This window comes from Oncorhynchus gorbuscha, linkage group LG24 (assembly GCF_021184085.1).
Source record: "Oncorhynchus gorbuscha isolate QuinsamMale2020 ecotype Even-year linkage group LG24, OgorEven_v1.0, whole genome shotgun sequence".
Classification (NCBI taxonomy): domain Eukaryota; kingdom Metazoa; phylum Chordata; class Actinopteri; order Salmoniformes; family Salmonidae; genus Oncorhynchus; species Oncorhynchus gorbuscha.
Genome location: NC_060196.1, coordinates 3,772,041 through 3,797,572, shown reverse-complemented (window position 1 = coordinate 3,797,572; position 25,532 = coordinate 3,772,041). Strand labels below are relative to the sequence as shown.

Below are 25,532 nucleotides of genomic sequence, written 5' to 3'. Positions count from 1 at the left end.
TTTAGTAAGAGCACGTGAGCACCTATGTTGAAAAATCTAGGCGAGCTCACGCAAGAACATTTAGGAGCACAATGAGAAATATTAAAGCTTGAATGATATTTTTTTTAAATATGTGCACTGGTGTTCCTAAATGACAAGTCCAGGTCGGACAGCAAAATATTTTGCCACACGTGAGAAAAATGGTGGCACTGTAGAACCCTGCTAAAGAATCCTGGATGTCAGGCATCAGACACCTGTGTAAAAAAACACACAGTGAAATAATGGAAACATCAACCGTTATTAAGAGAAGAGAACACCATGCAGCTGTTTTAATTTTTCTCAATCTGTTATAGCCCTTCCTTTTGACCTAACTTTTCATTTAGGTTGAAAGTGGTTGAATTCTTATTTCTCTCACAGGTCTTCCCTGGCTTTGTGACTGTTGTGGACATGTCTGAGCCTGTCTTTCTCTCTTTGCTCTGGGTCACACTTTGTGGAAAGGGTCAGTTTTGATTGGCTCTTTAAAAAGTAACTACCTCGAGTAGTTTTTTTCCCTCTCCTTTCTTTAAATCATCAACTCGAGGTTGCACTGGCATCATGTGTTACTACTGTTTTGATACAGCTCAATAGCGACAGACGTCTGCTTCTTTTTGAAGTTCTCCCGGCCATGACCTTTCACCTTTACTTTTTTCTGTGCTCTTTCTAAAAGGGATACAAGTCAAACAAATGAAACCATGACCTGGAGAGGTGTGAATTCCACTGTTGTGAAAGCATACTGCTGCCCCATGACTGTAAAGTCAGTCTGTTAAAAATGATCGACAACTGTCACTAGGACTGGGTTTGAGATGGACACATTGGAAGGATCTTATGTGTATGAAGCAGAGTAATGAGAACAGTTGAACTTCTTTTAGAATGAATTACACATGCACACACCAAAACACAAAGACACACAGATACACAATTAGACATGGTCTCTATTTCTTAACCTCTCTGTTGTCTTTACGGGTGTCAAGATCCTTGCAGTGCAGTCCGTCTCCTTTTTTGAAATATTTTGGTTGTTGTCGGTCCTTTATGTATTTGTGTTCCTTTTTATGGTTTTGCTTGACAAATGTCCTACATGTCCTGATCGATTTGGTCGACTTCCACTTTGCAGGATTGTTTTTCAGTACCATGATGTAAGGGTTAGATTGCGTTACTATGTACTTGGTATGATGTTGTAAGAACCTCTTGTTTAGGGAGAAAAAGGGTCAACTTTGCTATTCTTGTTTTCAAGAGTTCTCTGCTTGCGGAAGTACACACACACACACACACACACACACACACACACACACACACACACACACACACACACACACACACACACACACACACACACACACACACACACACACACACACACACACACACACACACACACACACACACACACACACTCAAGGGTTTTTATTTTTGATTTTATTTGTACTATTTTCTACATTGTAGAATAATAGTGAAAACATCAACACTACGAAATAACACACAGGGAATCATGTAGTAATCAAAATATATTTGATATTCTTCAAAGTAGCCACCCTTTGCCTTGATGACAGCCTTGCACACTCTTGGCATTCTCTCAACCAGCTTTACCTGGAATGCTTTTCCAACAGTCTTGAAGGAGTTCCCACATATGCCGAGCACTTGTTAGCTGCTTTTTCTTCACTCTGCGGTCCAACTCACCCCAAACGATCTCAATTGAGTTGCGGTCGGGTGACTGTGGAGGCCAGGTCATCTGATGCAGCACTCCGTCACTCTCCTTCTTGGTCAAATAGCCCTTACACAGCCTGGAGGTGTGTTGGGTCATTGTCCTGTTGAAAAACAAATGATAATCCCACTAAGCGCAAACCAGATGGGATTGGCGTATTGCTGCAAATGCTGTGGTAGCCTTGTTTGTTAAGTGTGCCTTGAATAATATATAAATGACCGGCATTGTCACCAGCAAAGCACCCCCACACCATCACACCTCTTCCATGCTTCATGGTGGGAACCACACATGCAGAGATCATCCGTTCACCTACTCTGCGTCTCACAAAGACACCGTTAGAACCAGAAATTGCACGTGGACTCATCAGACCAAAGGACAGATTTCCACCGGTCTAATGACCATTGCTTGTGTTTCTTGGCCCAAGCAAATCTCTTCTTGCTATTGTCCTTTTAGTAGTGTTTTTATTTTTTTTATTTAGAAATTTGACCATGATGGCCTGATTCACTGTCTCCTCTGAACAGTTGATTTTGAGATGTGTCTGACTTGAACTCTGAGGAATTTTTGGGGCTGAAATTTCTGAGGCTGGTAACTCTAATGAACTTACCCTCTGCAGCAGAGGTAACTCTGGGTCTTCCTTTCCTGTGGCGGTCCTCATGAGAGCCCGTTTCATCGTAGTGCTTGAAGGTTTTTGCGACTGCACTTGTAGAAACTTTCAAAGTTCTTGACATTTTCCGCATTGACTGACCTTTAATGTCTTAAAGTAATGATGGACTGTCGTTTCTCTTTGCTTGTTTGAGCTGTTCTTGTCATAACATGGACTTGGTCTTTAACCAAATAGGGCTGTCTTCTCTATACCACCCCTACCTTGTCACAGCACAACTGATTGGCTCAAATGCATTAAGGAAAGAAATTAGACAAATGAACTTTTAAGGCACACCTGTTAATTGAAATGCATTCCAGGTGACTACCTCATGAAGCTGGTTGAGAGAATGCTAAAAGTGTGCAAAGCTGTCATCAAGGCAAAGGGCTACTTTGAAGAATCTCAAATATATAAATATTAAATAAACAAAACATATAACACCTTTTGGTTACTACATGATTCCATGTGTTATTTCATAGTTTCGATGTCTCCACTATTATTCTACAATGTAGAAAATAGTCAAAAATAAAGAAATATACTTGATTGAGTAGGTGTGTCCAAACTTTTGACTGGTACTGTGTATATATATGTGTAACCAGATTTGACAAACTATGAAAAACCCTAACATTATCATTAATTCTTGCTAGCATGCAGAGCAATACCTTGGCCTCTAATTAGTCAGGCACTCTCAACTTGTACCTCTGCCTGTCACTCTCTCACTCTTAGCTTTGGCTCCAGCTGTGAGGGATGACTTGAAACGACCTTAATCTCTACCAACTGCTGCGGCGACCGACCGTGACACTTTATTTTCTCTATGGAGTTTGGTCCCAGAGACTGATTTTAGCTCTCATCACGGCTAATTACAGATCTCACTCTCCATTCCCACATTCCCTTGGACAGTATATTAGCGTGTCGGGGGCCTGGAAGAAACTGAACTAATGACGGGGATTAGCTTTAGCAACCAGCCACTGAGTGCATTTTCAGGACATTTTCAGGGGTAAAAAATGTATTCCCGTTCAAAATCCTATTTTCCTAACCTTAACCCCAGTCCCGAAACCTAACCCTTAAGCCAAAAATAGGATTTGAACAAATTCAGGACATGAAAAGGACATTGTGGTCCTGATATGGTAGGAAAACATGAACACATACAGTAGCCAGAGGTGTCACACCCGCTTCCCCTCTCTGGCGCTTGAGGGTGCCAAGCTGCCCATCATTACGCACGCCTGTCACCATCGTTACGGGCATCAGCGCTTCATTGGACTCACCTGGACGCCATCACTTTATTGATTGCCTCCTATCTATATATTCAATCAAATCCAATCAAATGTATTTATAAAGGTGAGCATGTTGTGCATGCATCGGTCTTGATCACTATATCGCCAGTCTTTACAGTCTTGATCACTATATCGATATCAAATCAAATCAAATTTATTTATATAGCCCTTCGTACATCAGCTGATGTCACAAAGTGCTGTACAGAAACCCAGCCTAAAACTCCAAACAGCAAGCAAGGTGTAGAAGCACGGTGGCTAGGAACAACTCCCTAGAAAGGCCAGAACCTAGGAAGAAACCTAGAGAGGAACCAGGCTATGAGGGGTGGCCAGTCCTCTTTTGGCTGTGCCGGGTGGAGATTTTAACAGAACATGGCCAAGATTTTCAAATGTTCATCAATGACCAGCAGGGTCAAATGATAATGATCACGGTGGTTGTCGAGGGTGCAACAGGTCAACACCTCAGGAGTAAATGTCAGTTGGCTTTTCATAGCCGATCATTAAGAGTATCTCTATCACTCCTGCTGTCTCCAGAGAATTGAAAACAGCAGGTCTGGGACAGGTAGAACGTCCGGTGAACAGGTCAGGGTTCCATAGCCGCCGTTTGATCCCTGTGTCAGCAATAATGTTATGTTTCCCTTGTCCAGACGCTGTCCGTGTTTTGTTTCATGTCTGTTATCTATTAAATATTCACTCCCTGTACTTGCTTCTGGTCTCCCGGCGTCTGTCCTCACAAGAGGTAGCAATGGTGCTTAACAAATTGTGGTTTACAGATCTGAATAATGCTGCAGATATGTCCAGAACAGCAGTGGTGTTACCCTCCCCCCCTCCCCAGCCTCGTAGTACCCTTGTTCCCCCCCCCCCATCACCGTGGGTAAGATAATAATGAGGCGGCCATACTTTCCCACAGCTCTTAACCAGTTGTGTGGTGCTGCTCTCCCAGCAAGGCCCGGTCAGTAATCAGGACCTCATTAGGCGACCAACCAGAGGCCTGGGCCTGGATCAGCTGGTTCAGTAGAGGAGAAATCCTCCAACAGTCAAAGTGGGCAGAAACATTCTTGTAGGAACAGAAAGTGAAACACTGCCGGCCAGGAGACTCAGATAGGAAATGCTATCATTATAGTAATGCTTAGGGGTAATGACAAAGCACAGTCTTGCAGAGCAGGGTAAATATGCCTTTCTTAGCCGGAATTTGGGTGAACAAGTGTTAAATACAGGTTTATGTATTAATGGGTGTGTTGAAATGTGCTGTGGCAAGCTCTTCAGAGATATTAAACTCTGTACTCTCTCTGCAGCGGATAGTGAAAAAATCTCTGACTACCCACCTCCTGCCAGCCCTGTGGACGAACCTGATGATGGGGCCCCTGGAGATGTGGCCCCTGAGGCCCCAGCGGGGGAGACTGATGACGAGAACACAGTCTCCAATAAGACCTCAATGGAGTCAGTGGAGGCCAACAACAACACCATCATCACCGCCAGGGTCGCTTCAACAACTCCAAGAGGTTGGTATAGTTCAATATCTGCTACAACCTCTGTGTATGTGTGTCTTTCTGACAGGTTGGGGTAAAGAAGACACATTTCCGTTGAACATTTGTATAAATCTTCTTCTAACGTCATGGTATCTATGTCTATTGATGCCGTTAATTGAAAACTGTTCCTTGCTGTTTAAAAAAACTGGCCAAAAACAAATCACACCTCTTTTCGCTTCTTTGCGTCATTTGAAAACACAACGCGACAGATTGGTTTATCCACTTCCTCTTTCTCTGTAATTGACTCAGGGATACAATGTTGAACAGATGTGTTCTACTATGCCTTGAACATTCCTCTCCTGGGGAGAATGTAATTAACACAGCATGGTGATAGTCTGGGAGTTGTGGTGCTATGTCCATATCTCAGTGTGAAGGATTCTTCTATAATTGGGTGGTGAAGACTGAACCAACAACTCGACACAACAGTTAGTTCAAGCTGTCGTTTTCTAAAGCAACATTCAGTTGGGCTCTAATAGCGTTTCTCACAGCAGTGGAACATAAATGAATGCTGGGGACACTTGAGTCAGTTTTGAATGTCTGGTCAAAACCGATGGAAAGCATTACTATATGGTCAAGCCATGGCAAGTGAAAGGCAGTGGTTAGCAGCAGATGTGTGTGTTTGACCCTTCCCCTTTACTAAGACATGTCGCAGAGAACGCCAGTTGTCCTTTCAGCCGTTCAGCAGTCCAAAAATGCATGAAACATTTGTTAACTGTGGCTGTAGGATTCCATTTTTTAGTCCCACTACTGTCAGATGGTTCTACAGTATATGATTCAGAACACATGTTCTACCATGGCATCAGTATTGAATGTTCTACTTTGGCAGGGAACCTGACTGTAGGTCTGCTGCCATTACTCCAGCAGCCTTCAGTAACCATTAGCAGGTGAAATGGAGCCATAGATCTATGGTTAAAACTCCCCACGGTCATCACTTCATCTATGCCCTGTCTCCTCATTCTTCTTTTTCTCTCTCACACACTTTCTTCTCTCTCTCTCTCACACACTTTCTCAGGAAGGGCCATGACCAGCAGCTTCTCTGAGGTTCCTCTGGACAACCCGGCCTAAAAGAGATCCTCCTTTATCTGCAGCCCCTTCACAACCACGGTAAGCCCCCATCGAACCCCCAACCTCCCCCCTGCAGCTGCTGAACTACTTCCCCAGCTCAGGTGTTAGTAAACGGATCAGCCCCCCCCCCCCCCCCCCCCCCAGCCAGGTCAGCAGGCCGCAAACGACTTCTGCTGGAAGTGCCAGATATGTTACTGAACCGGTCTCCCTGAATTAACATTGCAGTATAAATAGGACGTCATAACCACCAATCTACCGGTACCGCTGGCCATTATCTATCAGTCTGCATTAGATTATGGGTTCCCATCTTCCTAAGTCTTCTTGACGAGGCTAATCCACATTGATATATATTCCTTGAAGGAATGTTTGTGGTTGTTGATGCCTCCCGACTCAACTCTCCATTGAGTTGGAGAGTTGCAGATATAAGATATTGCAGCATATATCAAGGTTGAATTTTTGGTGTAGGGAGGATTTATATAGGCTCCAGGTTGAGTGACAGGGACACATGAAGGCGTATTTGTTATACCTCTGCAATTTTATAACTTATTTATTGGACAGAGGTCGTTTTAGCCTCGACAAGAACAAGTCATGCAGCTAGAAGGAAACGACCACAACTTGCACATCAAATCTTTCACAATCTACCAAACAGCTCCCAACCCTCTTCAAGATCTCCTTGCCCACTTGCCACTAAACAATGCATTTCCAATTTCCACTCATCCTCTCTCATACAGTTGTTCTGCTCATAACTCTGCCTCTTATCTCATTTCGATCAGGCAATCCAGGTAGATTCCTCAGACAGACCCCAGCAGCTTGGGTCCTCTCAGCCAGTCAGCTAGCCAGTCAGTCAGACAGGAAGTTCTAGTTATAGCCCCCTGCACCTGTGTCTCTTCTCTCTGAAGCCTGCCGCCACAGGGCCTGGACCCGGAAGACCTGAGAAATCCACCGCTCTTAGCAGCCGATGATAGGCCCAGATCTTAGGCCCGCCGCCGAGACGCAACTTGTTAAGTCACAGGTCGCGTCCCATTTCAGAAAAAAGCAGACCCCCAGAAATCCCTGTTATCTCACGTCCATCAGGGGTTGTCAGTCCCTCACTTTTTCTCACCTCTCTCTTCCTCCCCTCTTTCTCTATCGCTCAGTCAGTTGTTTTGCTTGGCCTGCGTTTTTGTGTGACCCTTAAGATGACGTGTAGTGTTGACATTTCCTCATACAGTATAGTAGAATCACATAATGTAGAAAGATGTCTAGTGACCATCCCTCATAAAACTACATTTACAGCAGAATGAACTAGGTCTCATAAAACTACATTTATATCAGAATGAATTAAGTCTCATAAAACTACATTTATAGCAGAATGAATTAGGTCTCATAAAACTACATTCATAGCAGAATGAATTAGGTCTCATAAAACTACATTCATAGCAGAATGAATTAGGTCTCATAAAACTACATTTACAGCAGAATGAATTAGGTCTCATAAAACTACATTCATAGCAGAATGAATTAGGTCTCATAAAACTACATTTACAGCAGAATGAATTAGGTCTCATAAAACTACATTCATAGCAGAATGAATGTGGTCATGTAGGAGAGTGGCATTAGAAGAGAAGGCTACTGCCTAGCACCACTGACAAACCTGTCCTTTTTGGGTATTTAGGAAAGGCAGGGTAAGAAGCGTGGGGATTTGTAAGGCAGACCGTTGCTCCATCCCGGTGGGAAGAATAATCAGGGTCTCCCCTTTTCCTCCCTCTCTCTTCCTTTATTTCTTCTTTCTCTCGCTCTCCCCCCTCCAGGATGGTTTAAGCAGGAATGAGGGTCAGTAGGGGGAGAATAGAGGCAGTGGACTAATGGATACATTTTTATGAGCATTTTTATGTTTTTATAATGCAGGCATGCATGTGTACACTATGCATGTACACAAATATGCAGTGTAACCATAGTCATTCTTAAAGATGACATGTCTCCAATCTCAGTCTTTAAGGTAGGAGAAAACGTGAGAGAAAGTCTTGCTAGCTTCAAGTAAGGTGGCTATGCTGTGGCTGTGAATATAATTACAATCATTGCCTTCAGGCTGCCATAATTAGTTCATTAGAGGATTGGATAATTGGTCCAGACAGAGCCACTCTCTGAAGAAATGACTACCTTGGTTCAGAGTATTTTACAGTACACAAGGCTCCATGCACCTCATCGTCCCAGGATCCATTCCATGTCATTTATTTACATACGTATTTAACAGAATCGTTGGAGACAGAGTTGACCATGTAGATGGAGAATAACTAACCGTAGATAATATATGACGACGTTAATAATCCTACATGTGTAATGTAGCAAAATACAGCTGTTAAAATAACATGTTTTATGCTAGTTTCTATTTACCTATGTCACAGTCGTATATTATCACATACACACACCGTTTAACATTTTAGTTCCTGGAGATTCTGGTACGTAATTGCTCCTATACCATTGCCTTCCAGAACTTTCGTTTGACTTACACAAACAGTGAGAGCTGAGTCTACCAGGGCTACCTTCTAGCAGCAGGTTATTGATATGGTTTAGAGTTTCACACTGGGGGAGTGATATTGGATCACGGCAACTAAAGCGACATGATTTATATTTCGGCAATGGAAAGCAAGTATGTTCTCTGATAGGCTTGGTAGTTACACTCATTAAAAAAGGGTTCCAAATGGGTTATTTGGCTGTCCCCATAGGAGAACCCTTTTTGGTTCCAGGTAGAACTCATTGTGTTTTCAGGTAGAACCCTTTTGAGTTCCATGTAAAACCCTTTGTGGAAACCTTCTACATGGAACACAAAAGGGTTCTTCAAAGGGTTCTCCTATAGCACGTGTCAAACTCATTCCATGGAGGGCCGAGGATTTTCGCTCCTCCTTTGTACTTAATTGATGAATTAATGTCAACCTGGTTGTCTAGGTCTTAATTGAAAGGAAAAAACAGCAGACACTAGGCCCTCCATGGAATGAGTTTGACACCCCTGTCCTATATGGGGACAGCCAAAGAAGCCTTTTAGGTTCTAGATAGCACCTTTTTTCTAAGCGTGCAGCCTATTATTCTCACTGTTGAATGGTAGTTATTAACTCTATATTGTCAATACAGTGGAAAAGACTGGATGACACAGCTGCTTCAGCGGTGGATTTCACATTGAGCACGAGGAGAAAATGCCTTTCTTGGAAGGCAAGCTGGGCCTTGCTCATAAACAATAACAAAAGCGGTCTATTTTGTGCTTTACATACGTGGAAAACAGAATGAATCGACCTTGAAGGAGACATAAAGAGAAAAGCAAGAAACAACCAGTCCTTTCTTCCTTCCACCTGGTTTAGGTCGTGATGAGCAAGCTGGAAAGCCTGAACTTGAAAGGTCTCTTGTCTCCCCCATCCAGGGGAGATAATGGACATGACCTGACAGCTCATGAAACAGCATAATTAGCTGGTTAGGCCGGCTGTGTTATTTTCTAATCGGGTTTGCTTTCATGCCGTCAGCTCACAGGGGTTATCTTAAATTTGACTGGAATAGACCTTCGGTCCAGAGAGCGAGTGGAGAAAATGTGGACAAGCCTAGCTAGTAATTAGTGTGGGCTGTTTTATTGTTCGAGAGGGGATTTCGTTCGATGTGATTGGACACACAGGTTCAAAGACAGGGCAAGGCTGTGTAAGACTCAGAGGTCATGGGTCAGATTATATCTCATGTGCTGATGAACAGGTCTAACTTTATTTAGATATATTTGTCATTCATCGGCTCCAAAATGAATATTTTTCTTGTTTATGTAGTGGCAATGCTGTCCCCAGTAATAAAAAAGAAACCAGACCTCCATTTTGGGGTTTGAGACCACCGTTTTGGACGTCCCAATGGCTCTATGGCAGTGTGAGAGGGGCCTGGTCTCAGTAATAACAGTGGCTGGGTGCTGCTGGGTGGCGTTTCCTGCATGTGTGTTTTGATGTGGTGATGGAGATGACAGAGCTCTGTCATGTCACCTGACTGGCTTGATGCTTTATCACAGGGAGGGACTAGTGGACAGGCAGGCTGGAAAGGCCCAATGACGGTATTGAATTGAACACACACACACACACATTGATTAAATTGGATCGTTTCACTCTTTTTCATGTAAACACACACACACACACACACACACACACACACACACACACACACACACACACACACACACACACACACACACACACACACACACACACACACACACACACACACACACACACACACACACACACACACACACACATACACTGGACAGAAACATCTGGTGTCAGCTAATCCCAAATCTGCCTCTTGTCCTGCACAACACAACAATGTTAGCCCACTAAGCTAAAAGCCTAAGCATTCGCTTGGGGAGCTAACACAAGTCTTCAGGCCTCAGACAAGCTTGATTCCCCAAACCATGACATAAGCAGTGTACTCTCTGCCCTGGCTCACCAACTGAGTTAGACATTGTGCAGGGCTCCACACTGAGAATCATTCAACAATAGACCATCTCAGGTTGTGTAGTATGACAACAGCTGCATGTATCTACAGACTGATATTTATAATGTTATATTAGATTAGATTAGTATTAGGTCGTATTGTGTGGCTCACATAGCACGAGTAGTCCTCTACCCTGACAATGATCTAGTTATTACAGTATATAGCCATGAAATGAAACACTTATTGTGTTTGAATGAGATTAAAAACACACACACGTTTGTGTTAGTGGTTGACTGCTGCCTGTGACCGAAGTTTGAAGGTGGAGAGCGTGGAGTCAGGTTTCAGTCTTGATGGTACTTAACTGTCTGAGGGTCCCAAAAGCCCTATGACAAAATGGCATCTCTGGCGTCTAGTTTTTTTAAATGTGATACTTTTATATACAGCCTTTGGATGTTACTGTTAGCTAATGTTATGTCAAAACACATTTCTTTGATCATGAAATGCATGCATCTGGTTTGACATGAAATCCTGACCTGATATCAACTTGTAATCCCTAAATTCCATTACTGACTGAAAGACCACATAATGAGCATCTTCATAGTCATTGTTTATCACACAACACTGTCAAATGACACCCCACTTCTCATTTTGTAAAGCCATTACCCTCAACATTTCGTACCCCCCTTCTTTAATCCCTTCCGCCCTACTTATTTAAACCAGCGCAACACAGAAGGTCTTGAATTGCCTCCCTGTCTCCTCCCTGTCTCCGTGTTTCTACTCAGCCAGTGTGTTGAGAGATGCAGAGTAAAGGTTCCCTTTGATGCTCAGATAATGAGTTAAAGGCCTTCAGACATGCCCTATGCTGGCTGGGCTCTGCAAACACTCTCTCTCTCTCTCTCTCACACACACGCACACACACACACACACACACACACACACACACACACACACACACACACACACACACACACACACACACACACACACACACACACACACACACACACACACACACACACACACACACACACACTGGCCTGGGTCCCCTCCTACGTTGAAGTCACTGAAGGCTGCTGAGGGGAGGCGACTCAAAGTAATGGCTGGAATGAAGTCATTGGAATAGTATAAACCACATGGAAACCGTGTTTGGTACCATTCCATTGACTCCATTCTAGACATTATTTTTGTGCCGTCCTCCCCTCAGCAGCCTCCACTGTTTGACGTTGCTGTGCTGCATCCATCACAGATGGTTGATTTCTCTGTGAATCCTCACACCTTGTTTGTTTGCTTCTATTTGTAGTGCTGATCCAGGCCGGATTGTAACAGTGGATCTATTGACATATACAGGACCAGACACACCTACTCATTCAATGATTTTTCTTTATTTTTGCTATTGTCTACATTGTAGAATAATAGTGAAGACATCAAAACTATGAAATAACACATATGGAATCATGTGGTAACCAGAAAAGTGTTCAACAAATCAAAATGTATTTTATATTTGAGATTCTTCAAAGTAGCCACCCTTTGCCTTGATGACAGCTTTGCACACTCTTGGCATTCTCTCAACCACCTCCATGAGGTAGTCACCTGGAATGCATTTCAATTAACAGGTGTGCCTTGTTAATTTGTGGAATTTCTTCTTAATGCCTTTGAGTCAATTAGTTGTGTTGTGACAAGGTACGGGTGGTATACAGATATAGCCCTATTTGGTAAAAGACCAAGTCCATATTATAGCAACAACCACTTAAATAAGCAAAGAGAAACGATAGTCCATTACTTTAAGACATGAAGGTCAGTCAATACAGAACATTTCAAGAACTTCAAGTGCAGTCACAAAAACCATCAAGCGCTATGATGAAACTGGCTCTCATGAGGACCGCCACAGGAAAGGAAGACCCAGCGTTACCTCTGCTGCAGAGGATAAGTTCATTAGTTACCAGCCTCAGAAATTGCAGCCCAAATAAGTGCTTCACAAAGTTCAAGTAACAGACACACCTCAACATCCACTGTTCAGATGAGGCTACTTGAGTCAGGCCTTCATGGTCAAATTTCTGCAAATAAACCACTTCTAAAGGACACCAATAATAAGAAGAGATTTGCTTGGGCCAAGAAACACGACCAATGGACATTATACCAGTGGAAATCTGTCAAAATGTGAGATTTTTGGTTACATCCGCTGTGTCTTTGTGAGACGTAGAGTAGGTGAACGGATGATCTCTGCATGTATGGTTCCCACCGTGAAGCATGGAGGAGGAGGTTTGATGGTGTGGGGGTTGCTTTGCAGGTGACCCTGTCTCTGCTTTACTTAGAATTCAAGACACACTTAACCAGCAAGGCTACCACAGCATTCTGCAGCAATACGCCGTCCCATCTGGTTTGTGCATAGTGGGACTTTCATTTGTTTTTCAACAGGACAATGACCCAACACACTTCCAGGTTGTGTAAGGGCTATTTGAACCAGAAGGAGAGTGACTGAGTGCTGCAGCAGATGACTTGGCCTCCACAATCACCCGATCTCACCCCCAATTGAGATGGTTTGGGGTGAGTTGGACCGCAGAGTGAAGGAAAAGCAGCCAACAACTAGGCAAGCATATGTGGGAACTCCTTCTAGACTGTTGGAAAAGCATTCTAGGTGAAGCTGGTTGAGAGAATGCCAATAATTATATATTTTTAACACTTTTCTGGTTACTACACGATTCCATATGTGTTATTTCATAGTTTTGATGTCTTCACTATTATTCTACAATGTAGAAAATAGTAAAAATAAAAAACAATTGGTGTAGGTGTCAACTTTTGACTAGTACTGTACATATACAATCCATTTGGAAATTATTCAGACCCCTTGACTTTTTCCACATTTTGTTACGTTACAGCCTTATTCTAAAATTGATTACATAGTTTTTTTGTCCTCATCAATCTACACACAATACCCCATAAAAACAAAGCAAAAACAGGTTTGCAAATAACTGAAATATCACATTTTACATAAGTACGCAGACCCTTTACTCTGTACTTTGTTGAAGCACCTTTGGCAGCGATTACAGCCTCATGTCTTCTTAGGTATGACGCAACAAGCGTCTGGTACCAAGAGATCTGGTACCATTCCCCAGATCTCTGCCTCGACACAATCCTGTCTCAGAGCTCTACGGACAATTCCTTCTACATCATGGCTTGGTTTTTGCTCTGAAGTGCACGGTCAACTGTGGGACCTTATATAGACAGGTGTGTGCCTTTCCAAATCATGTCCAATCAATTGAGTTTACTATAGGTAGACTCAAATGAATTTGTAGAAACATTTCAAGGATGATCAATGGAAACAGGATGCACCTGAGCAAAGTTTTGAGTCTCACAGAGAAGGGTCTGAATACTTATGTAAGTAAATTATTTTCCTAATACATTTCTAAAACCTGTTTTCTCTTTGTCATTATGGGGTATTGTGTGTAGATTGATGATGGGATAAAATGTAATCCATTTTAGAATAAGGCTGTAAAGTAACAAATGTGGAACAAGTTAAGGGGTCTGAATGCTTTCTGAATGCACTGTTTATTCAATCTTTGAGACTCTTCCTGACAGTTGTGGCTGCTTTGTGTGATGTATTGTTGTCTCTACCTTAGCCTTTGTGCTGTTGTCTGTGCCAATAATGTTTGTACCATATTTTGTGCTGCTTCCATGTTGTGTTGCTACCGTGCTGTGTTGTCCTAGGTCTCTCTTTATGTAGTGCTGTGTTTTCTTTCTTGTCGTGATGTGTGTTTTTGTCCAATTTTAATTTTTAATCCCAGACCTTGTCCCCGCAGGAGGACTTGTGCCTTTTGGTAGGCCGTCATTGTAAATTATAATTAGTTCTTTACTGACTTGCCTAGTTTAATAAAGGTTAAATAAATAAATAAATAAATATTCCACGTGGGAGTATATTCACTTTTTTTGGTAGACAGAAACACTTCCTACAACTGCAACCCAGCTGTCTTTTCCTTTGGCTTTAGCGGTCAGGCGTGTTTCGGACGATCTAAATGTGTTTAGAATGCAAGAGGGTAAATTTACAAGAGGGCCACTTACAGGTGCTAATTAATGTACTATAAACATTTGGCTCACCCAAGGCTTCCTGTTAGCCTTGCATCTGTCATGACCTGGTCGTAGCCATTCGCCATTTTCCTGTTTTTTATTTTTATATATTTTTTTTTACCAACACTCAATGAAACCATTAGTGTATTTAACCATTACTATATTTAAATGGTAGGATGCAGCCCTGCCTCACAGTACCGTACACAGCTGCTGGTGTGGGTGGAATGTAGCGAATGTAGCTAGCTAGCTGCTCGCCATTGAAACACTATTACTTTCTGTGGCAGAGGTCAGAGCAACCTGGGTGTCAAATTAATCTTGTGAAAAATCCAATAACTGAGTGAAAAAGACATTTTCTAGTTCAGCCAGTTGATTTAGTGGCAGTTGTTTGCTGTAACAACCCTAAGTATACAAGTCAATCAAAGACAAAATTCTGATAACACCTTAGCTAGTTTAGATACCGTTAGGCTCATTGACTATTATGGAGCTCCACCAATGTTAACACCATGTCAACCTTCATGTGTAGCCTATGCTAGAGGACATGGCTTTCCAAACAATTTAGAGGCAGGTTGTTTTGAAAGCAAGCCCCATTATGTGGTCACGGCTTGCCTTTGTAGAAGAAGCTGAAACCTTGACAAATGGGGTCAAGTCAAACAGATGCTTGAGAGCTATCTATAACCAATGAGGAACTACAACCTCCTCCAACCACTGTCTCTTTCTCGCTCTCTTTCTCTCTTTCTCTCTCTCTCGCTCTCTCTCTCTCACTCTGTGTTTGAATTATAGTTTAGCTGTTTAATCATACTCATATAGTCGCCTAAAATATAGCCTTCCATTGCTATCAAACTCTTGTTGCGTAGTAAGCTGATTAGCCTTGTTCATTAGCTTTCTGTAGAATACAAGGGATTATAATTGAGACATTTATTTGAGTATCTATTGCTAGCCCTGGTCTGATATTTTTACACACTATACTGTGCCTCTCTTTATGAAAGGAAGTATCTCACCTTTACGTGACCTGAAACCATGACCCAACCCATTAGTCATATCGGCAGTGTGTTTACCACTGCTATCTGGTCCAGAGGTCAGTCAGATCTAGTTTGTATAATACCACACACATCTCACGTGTTCACCTCCTGAACTTGTCTCCACATCACAAACCGCTAGGTGGGGTCGGTCCAACTTCCTGCTTGGGTTCCTTGACCTTCAGTGACCCTTTGCGGTGAAGCTAAATGAAAAGGTCAGAGGTCAGCGCAGCCTAATTAAAGGGTATACGCTGACCACAAGGAGGAGAGTGATGTACTCCCTGTGTCCTAGGAGACACACCCACATTCTTTAGTGGTCACTGAGACATGTCCATGCAGAGGTTGAGCTAGAGGGAATTGTCCTCAAGGAACATCTAGACCTGCACACACTTAAAGCTGCAATATGTAACTGTTTGGGGGGCATGACAAAATTCACATAGAAATGTGACATTCTCAACTCTAAGAAGTGGTAGATATGTTCTAGGTGCATTATTTCTATGCTTCCCGTTCTTACCTTTTGTTGTTGCGAATTTTACTTTCTGTTTCATACACCAGCTTCAAACAGAACATATTTTTTTGTATTTTAACAAGATATTTCACAGCGGTTTAGATGGTATAATGATTCTCTACACTATACATTGCATGTTTGGTCACATAAACTAAAATTAGGCTAACTATTAGAATTTTAGCAACCAGAAAATTTCTGCATATTGCACCTATAAAATAAAAAGATGCCACACACACACACACAAGCCAGGTAAAGGAAGATAATTCTTATGAGCTCACTTTTACAATTTCATTGTTCACCATACCCTCTACCTTACCCATCTTTGATGGATGTCAGAGGACGGTGACCTCTGACCTTTTTTGAGTGTTTATTTTAGACTCTTCCCAAGAGTTCCACCGTAGCTGTCACATTTTCCCTTCTCTCTCTTGTATTCCCGCTATGCTAGCAGACCGCTGGTTGCCAAGTGCTGTAAGACACACACCATTATTGACTTCGCTTTAGGAGCTAAATAATAATAATACCGGTCTGTCAACAAAGGAAAGCAGACGATAGAAAGGCAATAAAATAATATGGCTATAAGTTTGATATGCTACATGGAAATGGTATTTACACCTTGGTAGCTTAGCTTATCAGGGATCACCCAGTTCTCTAAATAGGGGCCAGTTGTTCGACACAGGGTTTTTCGAATAGCACCTACCTTCATTGCGGCTAGCAGTAGCCCTTGACATTGTGTGTGATCTGGTAGCATGCTATGATGTGATGCCCACTTTGCCCAGACACTATAGATAGCCCAGACACTATATCCTAGAGATAGAGGCTACTACTCTATTCTATTATTGCATCCGGATGTTCCATTGAGCTTTACAAAGGAGACCAGGCCAAAGGGCAGTCTATTGCAGATGTAGGATCTTAATTTGAGACAGTTTGCAACAGGAAATGTGGATTATAATTCATCTAAATTTTTGTAGGGGTAAATACATATTTCGTAAGGGAAAATCAAGTCTAAAATTTCATCGTAGAATTACTAAACCTTTTTGAACCTCAAATAGTCCACGAGTTTTAAATGTCATGCATTGCAGGAAAGTTCTCCTGCAACAGGATGATCAAATTAAGATCTATACTATACGTATTTATACTCTGAAGTTGAAATCTGGTATCCTAGACTAACAATGAAGGAAAATAATCCAGCCATTGAACAAAACCCTTACAGTTCATCTGACCAACACCATCTGTCACTTCCAGTTGTTTTACAAACAGTCAGTGCTCTGAGTACCTACTATGAGTTCAGAAAATAATTTGTGGGGAGTTGGGAGGTGCAGTTAGTCGAACGTCTCTAGTAGTCTGCAGAACTAATGTCAGGCTTTGTTTACTGAACAGAATTCCCCTGGGGCAGGATTATCCAGATAATCTCCGGGGAATTGAGTCCGCCTGCCAAATGCCGGATTAGGGAAGTGGCCGATCCTTTCAGCTCCTCTAGAGACCCTAGGCTCAGTTTTTCAAAAGTTATCTAGCTGGATTTTGGCAATCGGATACCATTTAAATTAATAGAACAGGTGTCCCAATTCAAGTCAATAATTACTATGTTCTATTCATTCTATTTCTATGCATTTAATCCTATCCGATAGGTGAAATCTAGATGGATAACTGGGCCCTGGTGATGCCTTCTCCACACTCATTCACAAATACTGTCACCTTTCTATGTACAAAGCAATAAGTACTGTGGATGGATTTAGTCTTAGTTCCTGATACGGTATTACTATTCTCATGAGCCATAACCAAATATCTACATCAGTCAAGAGAAAGCATGGTATTTCAAACTATCTTACTATCTCTGGATGGACTGACGTCATAGTACCAAACCAGTCATCGTTCTGATCTCATTGACAGTCCCCATGTGGTCAGATCGTGTCCTGGAGGCACACTGTTTGGAAGGAGCAGCAGCCATAACAGTTTAATGCCCATCCCCATAACGTTATACTGTCTGTGACTTCAATAGTATGTATAGACCTGTCACCATCTTCTGCTTGTTGTATTTTCAGCCGGTGTCCCCATCCAACAAAATTGGTTGTTTTAGCATTCCTGTCCACTCCTCCTGGGTCGAACCTACTCTCCGGGCCTCTGGGCCTACTGTGATCAGAGACTTGGTGAAAGATGGACATTCACCTGCTGGTATCGCCTCAAGCATCAGCTCCAACCCCCAACATTCCTTCCTCAGGCCCAAACTGACGAGTCACACCACGGCTTAATATGCCTGTGTCTTTCAGTGTGTTAGTCATCTCAGTTGGGGGACTTTTCTCCCCACTCTCCAGGTGTAAGAACAGTTTACTTTAAATTAACGCTTTAAGTATGTTACACTTCTGCCACTATTGCTACATTTTGATGTGTGTGTTTATGGTGGTTTTAAAATGGGGATGTTTGATAGTGAAATGTTACTAGTTGAGAAATAAGTAATGCGAGTTGACGCAGGGCTGTGCATATTCATGACTATGATGAATTTGGCTTTTGTTGTTGTTAATGTAATGCACTATGTTTATATTGCACATAAACCTATTAGAAGAAACACTGTACCTTTAAATAAACTTGCGGTTGTGTTCTTCCTCAGCAAGCTTTCACATTGATATTAACAACTGCATACTAAATATGTAGGAAATCGCTGCATTGCTAAAAGATATTACGATTAGCTATTCAACTTTTCAGCACTTAACCTTTCAGTTGTTAATCTGTCAGATCAAACAGGTTTTGCGTCCCTAGTTATTTTCTCTCATTGGTTATTTAGCTGTTTTTACATGCCCATACTAATAGGTAGGTAATTAGCTTAGACACATGCATTGCCCTTTCATTCATTAAGTGTTTCCAACAATGTCTTTATGGAAACGTCTTCTGACAAAATGGACAATTACAGTTCTATTGTATTCTACCATGCAGTGTAGGAATATCGACTGCGTGGAACAGGTAGTTTAGAGGAGACCGTTGTGATGACGAGTGGACGTTTCCAAAAGGCCAGATCTGCTTTACTGCACGCTGTAAAAGCCCAGAGGAGATGGAAAGAGCGGTGATAAATTGTCATGTTTGAAACGTTCCCTCTGTGATGTCATAGTCAGTTTAGGACAAAGGATTTTGGATTTCACTTAGTTTCCAGTCGGTTTTTAGAGGGGGGTAAAGGTGACGGTAGTAAACAGGTTAATGCAGGTTGTAGGTAATGAGACTGAAAACAGGCTGAGGTTTTGGTCTATTACTATCCGTTAACAAAATGATAGGTGGAAACTTACCTCCGCTACAGTTCAAACACTTGACTCCTAGGCCTTACTACAATGTGAGCAATCTAATCAATTGTAATCACTACTTTTTGTAACCCAGCATTTGAGCTCTTGTTCAGAGACCAGATTGAGGAGGTGGTAGTCTCTCGCTGGACTCAGGTTAGCCTTAGTAGCATTTCCCCCAGAGTCACTAAATCCCCAGTGGAATGTCAAGCCTTTCAGTGACTAGGTTTCTCCTTCACTATAGTAACTGCCTAACTGGGGGTTCTCTCCACACAGATCCCTATCTGTTCCTATATGGCTCAACTTTAGCTCAGTTTAGCCCAGCCAGAGCTGTGCGAGAGCTCACCTGACCTGCAATATGCAATCAGACCCTTAGTAATCACATAAGCTCTGCAATATGCAATCAGCCTCTTAGTAATCACATAAAGCTCTGCAATATGCAATCAGCCTCTTAGTAATCACATAAAGCTGTTCTCTGTTACCTGGTCTCCTTTTTATTGCATGCTTTTGAGATTACCGGGGGGGGGGGGGTCACATTTGAAAGTGCAACGGCAGGATATAAGAGCTGTGCGGATGAGACACTCCTACAGCATGGTCGGTTTCCATTGATTTGGTGATGTACTCCACTCCATAGATATCCAATAAGCATCTGTTAGCTGCCTTCAATTCTTATTTGGGTATGTAGAAGTTTTATGTATGAAATCTGTACACGCAGCTTTTTGTCAACCTTGAAGTTAATCTAGTCGTAGTCATCAATGGCTTTTTAAGGAGTTGAACCACCTCAACTCCACGGTCTTCACACCTAGGGGGCATACACCGGATCGAAGAATCCATAAAAGGGTCATCATAAATCAATTCAATAGTTCCCCCCCCCCCCCCCCCCATGTCCGGTATCCTGTCCCGCAAACAGATGTTTCAGCACAGGTGTCAAAGGTCAGAGGCCACGTAAACATGGTCAAAACAGAAGGTATGGCAGGGGGTTACAGTTGACGAGAGCCAGGATAGTGGTGTCACAGGATGACTAAGGACACAACTTTCCAGGAAAATCCAGCCAGGTAGAAATATAGATGGAGAAAACTGAGGAGAAAGTTAAAAAGCCCTGAAAGGTAGCCCAGGTTGATCTCCCCATCGTGACGCTCCCATCGATTACAAAGCAGGATTAGCAAAGGTTGAAGCTAAGTGCTTTACAGATGAATAACTGTTCTGCACAACAAAATGAATCATTTGAATCGTAAGTGACCCAATGACTTCATGCTGACTTCCACATTGTTTTCTTTGTGTTCTTTAGACTGAAGAAATTCATCGGAAACGCCTGAAAACAAAGTATTTCTTTCAATTCATATATATAGGCTAGTTGGTTAAGTTGATGTTTTCTCTGTCTATAAACAATTTAGCTAAGAAGATAGCAGTGTTGGTTCATGATCCAGGGGAAATTAAAGTGATACTGTTATATAGCTTCGCTATGACAAAGAAACAGCTGGGAGAGGTGTAATAGGAAGTATGTCTTTAGGGAGAAACAGCTGGGAGAGGTGTAATAGGAAGTATGTCTTTAGGGAGAAACAGCTGGGAGAGGTGTAATAGGAAGTATGTCTTTAGGGAGAAACAGCTGGAAGAGGTGTAATAGGAAATATGTCTTTAGGGAGAAACAGCTGGGAGAGGTGTAATAGGAAGTATGTCTTTAGGGAGAAACAGCTGGGAGAGGTGTAATAGGAAGTATGTCTTTAGGGAGAAACAGCTGGGAGAGGTGTAATAGGAAATATGTCTTTAGGGAGAAACAGCTGGGAGAGGTGGGACATGGGCAACAACTGAAAACTATTTTCTTTAAAGGATAGTTTATACTCTTTCTACACACTCATTCACAAACATCCCAATGTAGTGTGTCACTTTTTTAAGTCTGAAATCTTGACACAAATAAAATGTAAAAAGCTAAGTTGTCTAGAAGACGTTTCAATAAATAATGCTCTGTCTAGAACACCTGTTTCTCTTGTTTGTACATTTTAATAAATCTATCAAAAAACATCTGCAGCATCTAGTTAGTTGTGGTTTTTCTAAAATCGTGTGTAACGAAGTTCGTCTGTTGTTTGAAGAGAGTCAGACCGAAATGCAGCGTGTAGGTTACTCATGACTTTTAATGAAGATAATGCGGTACATGAAATAACTGAAGAAGAAAACAACAAACGAGTGAAACTAATTACAGCCTATCTGGTGACTAACACAGAGACAGGTACAATCACCCACGAAATACAACGCGCACTCAGGCTACCTAAATACGGTTCCCAATCCGAGACAACGAGAATCAGCTGACTCCAACTAGGAATCGCCTCAGGCAGCCAAGCCTAACTAGACACACCCCTAATAATACACACTCCCAATTAATACAAACCCCAATACGAAATACAACATATAAACCCATGTCACACCCTGGCCTACCCAAACATATAACAAAAACACAAGATACAATGACCAAGGCGTGACAGCGTGGAGACAACACTTCCTTCTCTCAGATTATTCAAGGGGGAAAAAAACATTTCAAGAAACCTTTTTAAAATAGCTGTCATTGTAACAAGGTTCCCATAGTCTCAAACATGTAATTTCTTCTTGCTGACCGGCCAACTGTCCAGCATCCCACCTCCGATCCAGCCGGTCAAGTTTTGGTAAGTGTAAACACGGGCTACAGGTGCAAATGCGTTCGCTTCAAAGTGACAGCGTTAAAAGACAGGAATTCCCTGACACTCTGCCACACATTCCTGGGGCTGCAGTTCAGCACTCCCTCAAGTCTCTAGCAGGGCTCTTTTAGCTGGACTGGCGTTCAAGAGCTAGCTCATCATGACCTTGAATATAGCCTTGGAACATGGATGGACCAGGACATTGTAGCTACAACTCCTTCAGGGTGAACTCCTTCGGCCCGTGTGCCTTCTCACACCGCTGGAGGTGTAGTTATTCCCTGACAATGCACAGTCTTGTGCATTAACGCTTACTTATGACTATCGTTATCATACATACTTTTTAAAGTCTAGTCTTGCCTAGTTTTTGGGCCTGTTCCAGGTGCTATATGAAGCTTGTCTCCAGGGCTTCTGTCCTGTTCTGCCTAGTGACAACGCCAGGTGATAACACCAGTCCCTACAGCCAGCGGACCAATCGGGTGGTTTTTACATCTTAATCCACCATTAAGAGCTGAAATGCTGCGTTGGGCCTTGTGGTGAGTTCGTGACGGCAGGAGAGGCACTGGAATGCAGGCTCATACCCTTCAAACCTGACCACAGTCATTGGGGCCTCGCGCCAACCAGCTAAAGGAGGCAGAATACTACCCTCCTCCTCCCATCCTCTCCCTGAACTGAACCGGATCCAAATGTATTCGGATCCTTCTTGGTATCCCCTATTTATACGCTGTTTATTTTTACAGGAGGGCCGGATGATTCGGATGCTTGCGTCAAAGGGTGAAAGCAAAGAGAAAGGGGTTATGGTGGACCCTCTTTCTGGGTGCTATTCTGAGGATGTGGAGGGGGGCTTATCAGAGGTGATCAGGGCAAGAAGGTGGCCACCAGAACTTCTCCCTGTTCAGAATCTGGTATATTGGACCTTCTAAACATACACTACATGACCAAAAGTATGTGGACACCTGTTGGGCAATAAGGCCTGGCTCACAGTCGACGTTCCAAAGGTGGTTGATGGGATTGAGGTCAGGGTTGTGCAGGCCAGTTAAGTTCTTTCACGCCGATCTCGACAAACCATTTCTGTATGGATCTCTGTTTACGAAAGGGGGCATTGTCATGCTGAAACAGGAAAGGGATTTCCCCAAACTGTTGCCACAAAATTGGAAGCACAAAATGGTCTAGAATGTCATTGTATGCTGTAGCGTTAAGATTTCCCTTCACTGGAACTAAGGGTCCTAGCCCAAAACATGAAAAACAGCCCCATTACCATTATTCCTCCTCCACCAAACTTTACAGTTGGCACTATGCATTGGGGCAGGTAGCATTCTCCTGGCATCCGCCAAACACAGATTCGTCCGTCGGACTGCCAGATGGTGAAGAGTGATTCATCACTCCAGAGAAAGTGTTTCCACAGCTCCTGCTCCTCCAGCCAAACGTTTGGCATTGCGCATGGTGATCTTAGGGTTGTGTGCGGATGCTCTCCTATGGAAATCCATTTCACGATGCAGTCCCGTTCTGTGAGCTTGTGTGGCCTACCACTTCGCGGTTGAGCCGTTGTTGCTCCTAGAAGTTTCCACTTCACAATAACAGCACTTACAGTTGACAGGGGCATCTCTAGCAGGGCTGAAATTTGACGAACTGACTGGAAAGGTGGCATCCTATGATGGTGTCACATTGAAAGTCATTGAGCTATTCAATAAGGCCATTCTACTGCCAGTGTTTGTTTATGAATATTGCATGACTGTGTGATTTTATACACCTATCATCAACGGGTGTCTGACAAAAACCACTAATTTGAAGGAGTGTACACGGGTTCAAAATAGCAGATTTGGACACTGATAAGCGTTTAAATTGGATGCGATGGCTGTACAGTAACATGCTATACATGGAGTCAGAGTTCAAGGTCTCCACTTCACAGTTCAGTATTGGTTTTGACTGACAGCGGTTCTGAATTTGAACACTGCACGCAACAACAACAAAAATGGTGTTGTCTGAGTGAGGGAAATGCTGTAAATAAAGAGGAGTCCATGTATTTTGAAAGACGAGGTGATTAGGATTAGAATAAATATACCGCCTTGATGTCATACAAGCCAAACACCAGTTAGTCCAAATGTACACTTCACATTTCCATATCATAAAACTCATGTCTTACACAGTGTCAACGGTTATGATCACTAAGCTTGATGTACAGTTACAAGATGACATGGCGTCATACCCTGGGTTGTTCTGAACAGAATGACCTCGTTTCTACATCTATTGATGATATCTGCGTTTTCTGATTTTTGGGGAAACCTTGCTGAATATGTATTTACCATGTATTTACCGTTTTGAACACTACTCGTGTTTTTAACAAGGATGATATAATATGTTACTATTGCAATGATAACAAGACCATTGAAATAATAGTGATTTTTTAAAATGCTTGTTGCCAAATACTTTATACACAAACAAAAATGACAAATAATTTTGATTGAATTTAATCATCTTGTTAAGATATTATCCATAGTGAATAACAAAGAATAACATCTTACTGAATCATTATAATGCCATTTTTTTCAGTGAATACAATTGCACTTTAATATATTTTTTTAATTTTAATGTATTTAGTTTTTTCTTGTTTATACCTGTGTTTTGTTTTTGTTAGACATGTTTTATGTAGAGATGTAAGTTGTTGATAATTGTGTATAATAATTAAAAATATATATATGAGCCTGTTTGTTCGGCGGCCTACTAGCTACTACTGATTATTTCCTCCCCCTCCTTATGTGTTGATTGAGTGCACCTGTTTTGAGTTAGGTAGTAAGGCTTTATTAGTCAGCCGGCCTGCAGGGTTTCCTTGTGCTTGATTCATTATTGTGATCGTCTGTTTGGTGTACTTGTGTGCACGTCTATGGGTTTTGTGTTTTCCCATTTTGTGTTTTTTTTCCTGGACAGTTTAGCCCCCCTGTTTGGGGCATTTGTTCGTTCAGTACGCCCTGTGTTTTTGTGAGGGTTGGCTTATGTTCAGCGTTTCTCAGTGCATTAAAATAGCACTCCCCTGAACTCTCTGCTTCCTGCGCTTGACTCCTCACCCACTACACTCAGATCGTTACACTGTTTTGTCATATTGTGAAGAAATTTGGCGTGGAACAAGCATCCGAATGCACTCGTGACTATTCTATGCACACCAAAATTACAATCTGCTTCTCTGAATTTCCTTGTGAAAGCCTAACACTGTAAGATCGTAAGAATGGCTTACCAAGAAAAACTTCCTAGAGGACTCATTCAAGATAAAAAGGAGTTGGGGCACTCAACAACAACAAAGGCATTTTGTAACTTAAGTCATGTTGGCAACAGAACACACTTTCAAATGATGCCCCCCTGACCAGATGTGGATTCA

General features: G+C 42.3%; 1 protein-coding gene across 3 annotated transcripts in view; it reads left to right on the top strand.

Moving 5' to 3' along the window:
- LOC124012784 (mucin-5AC-like) overlaps nt 1-21,518 on the top strand; it is a 29,051-nt gene extending 7,533 nt beyond the window's left edge. Inside the window, exons 8-11 of one of the 3 annotated variants that reach the window (XR_006834772.1) lie at nt 4,924-5,130; nt 6,170-6,261; nt 18,279-20,985; nt 21,029-21,518. Coding sequence is in view for 2 of the 3 variants with exons in the window: in XM_046326743.1 (XP_046182699.1) it covers nt 4,924-5,130; nt 6,170-6,222 (260 nt within the window). In the remaining variant the exon portion in view is untranslated. Of the gene's footprint in view, nt 1-4,923; nt 5,131-6,169; nt 6,262-18,278 lie in introns of all 3 variants that reach the window. The other 2 variants (XM_046326743.1, XM_046326742.1) reach the window with 2 other exon arrangements.
- The last annotated feature ends 4,014 nt before the right edge of the window (nt 21,519-25,532 follow it).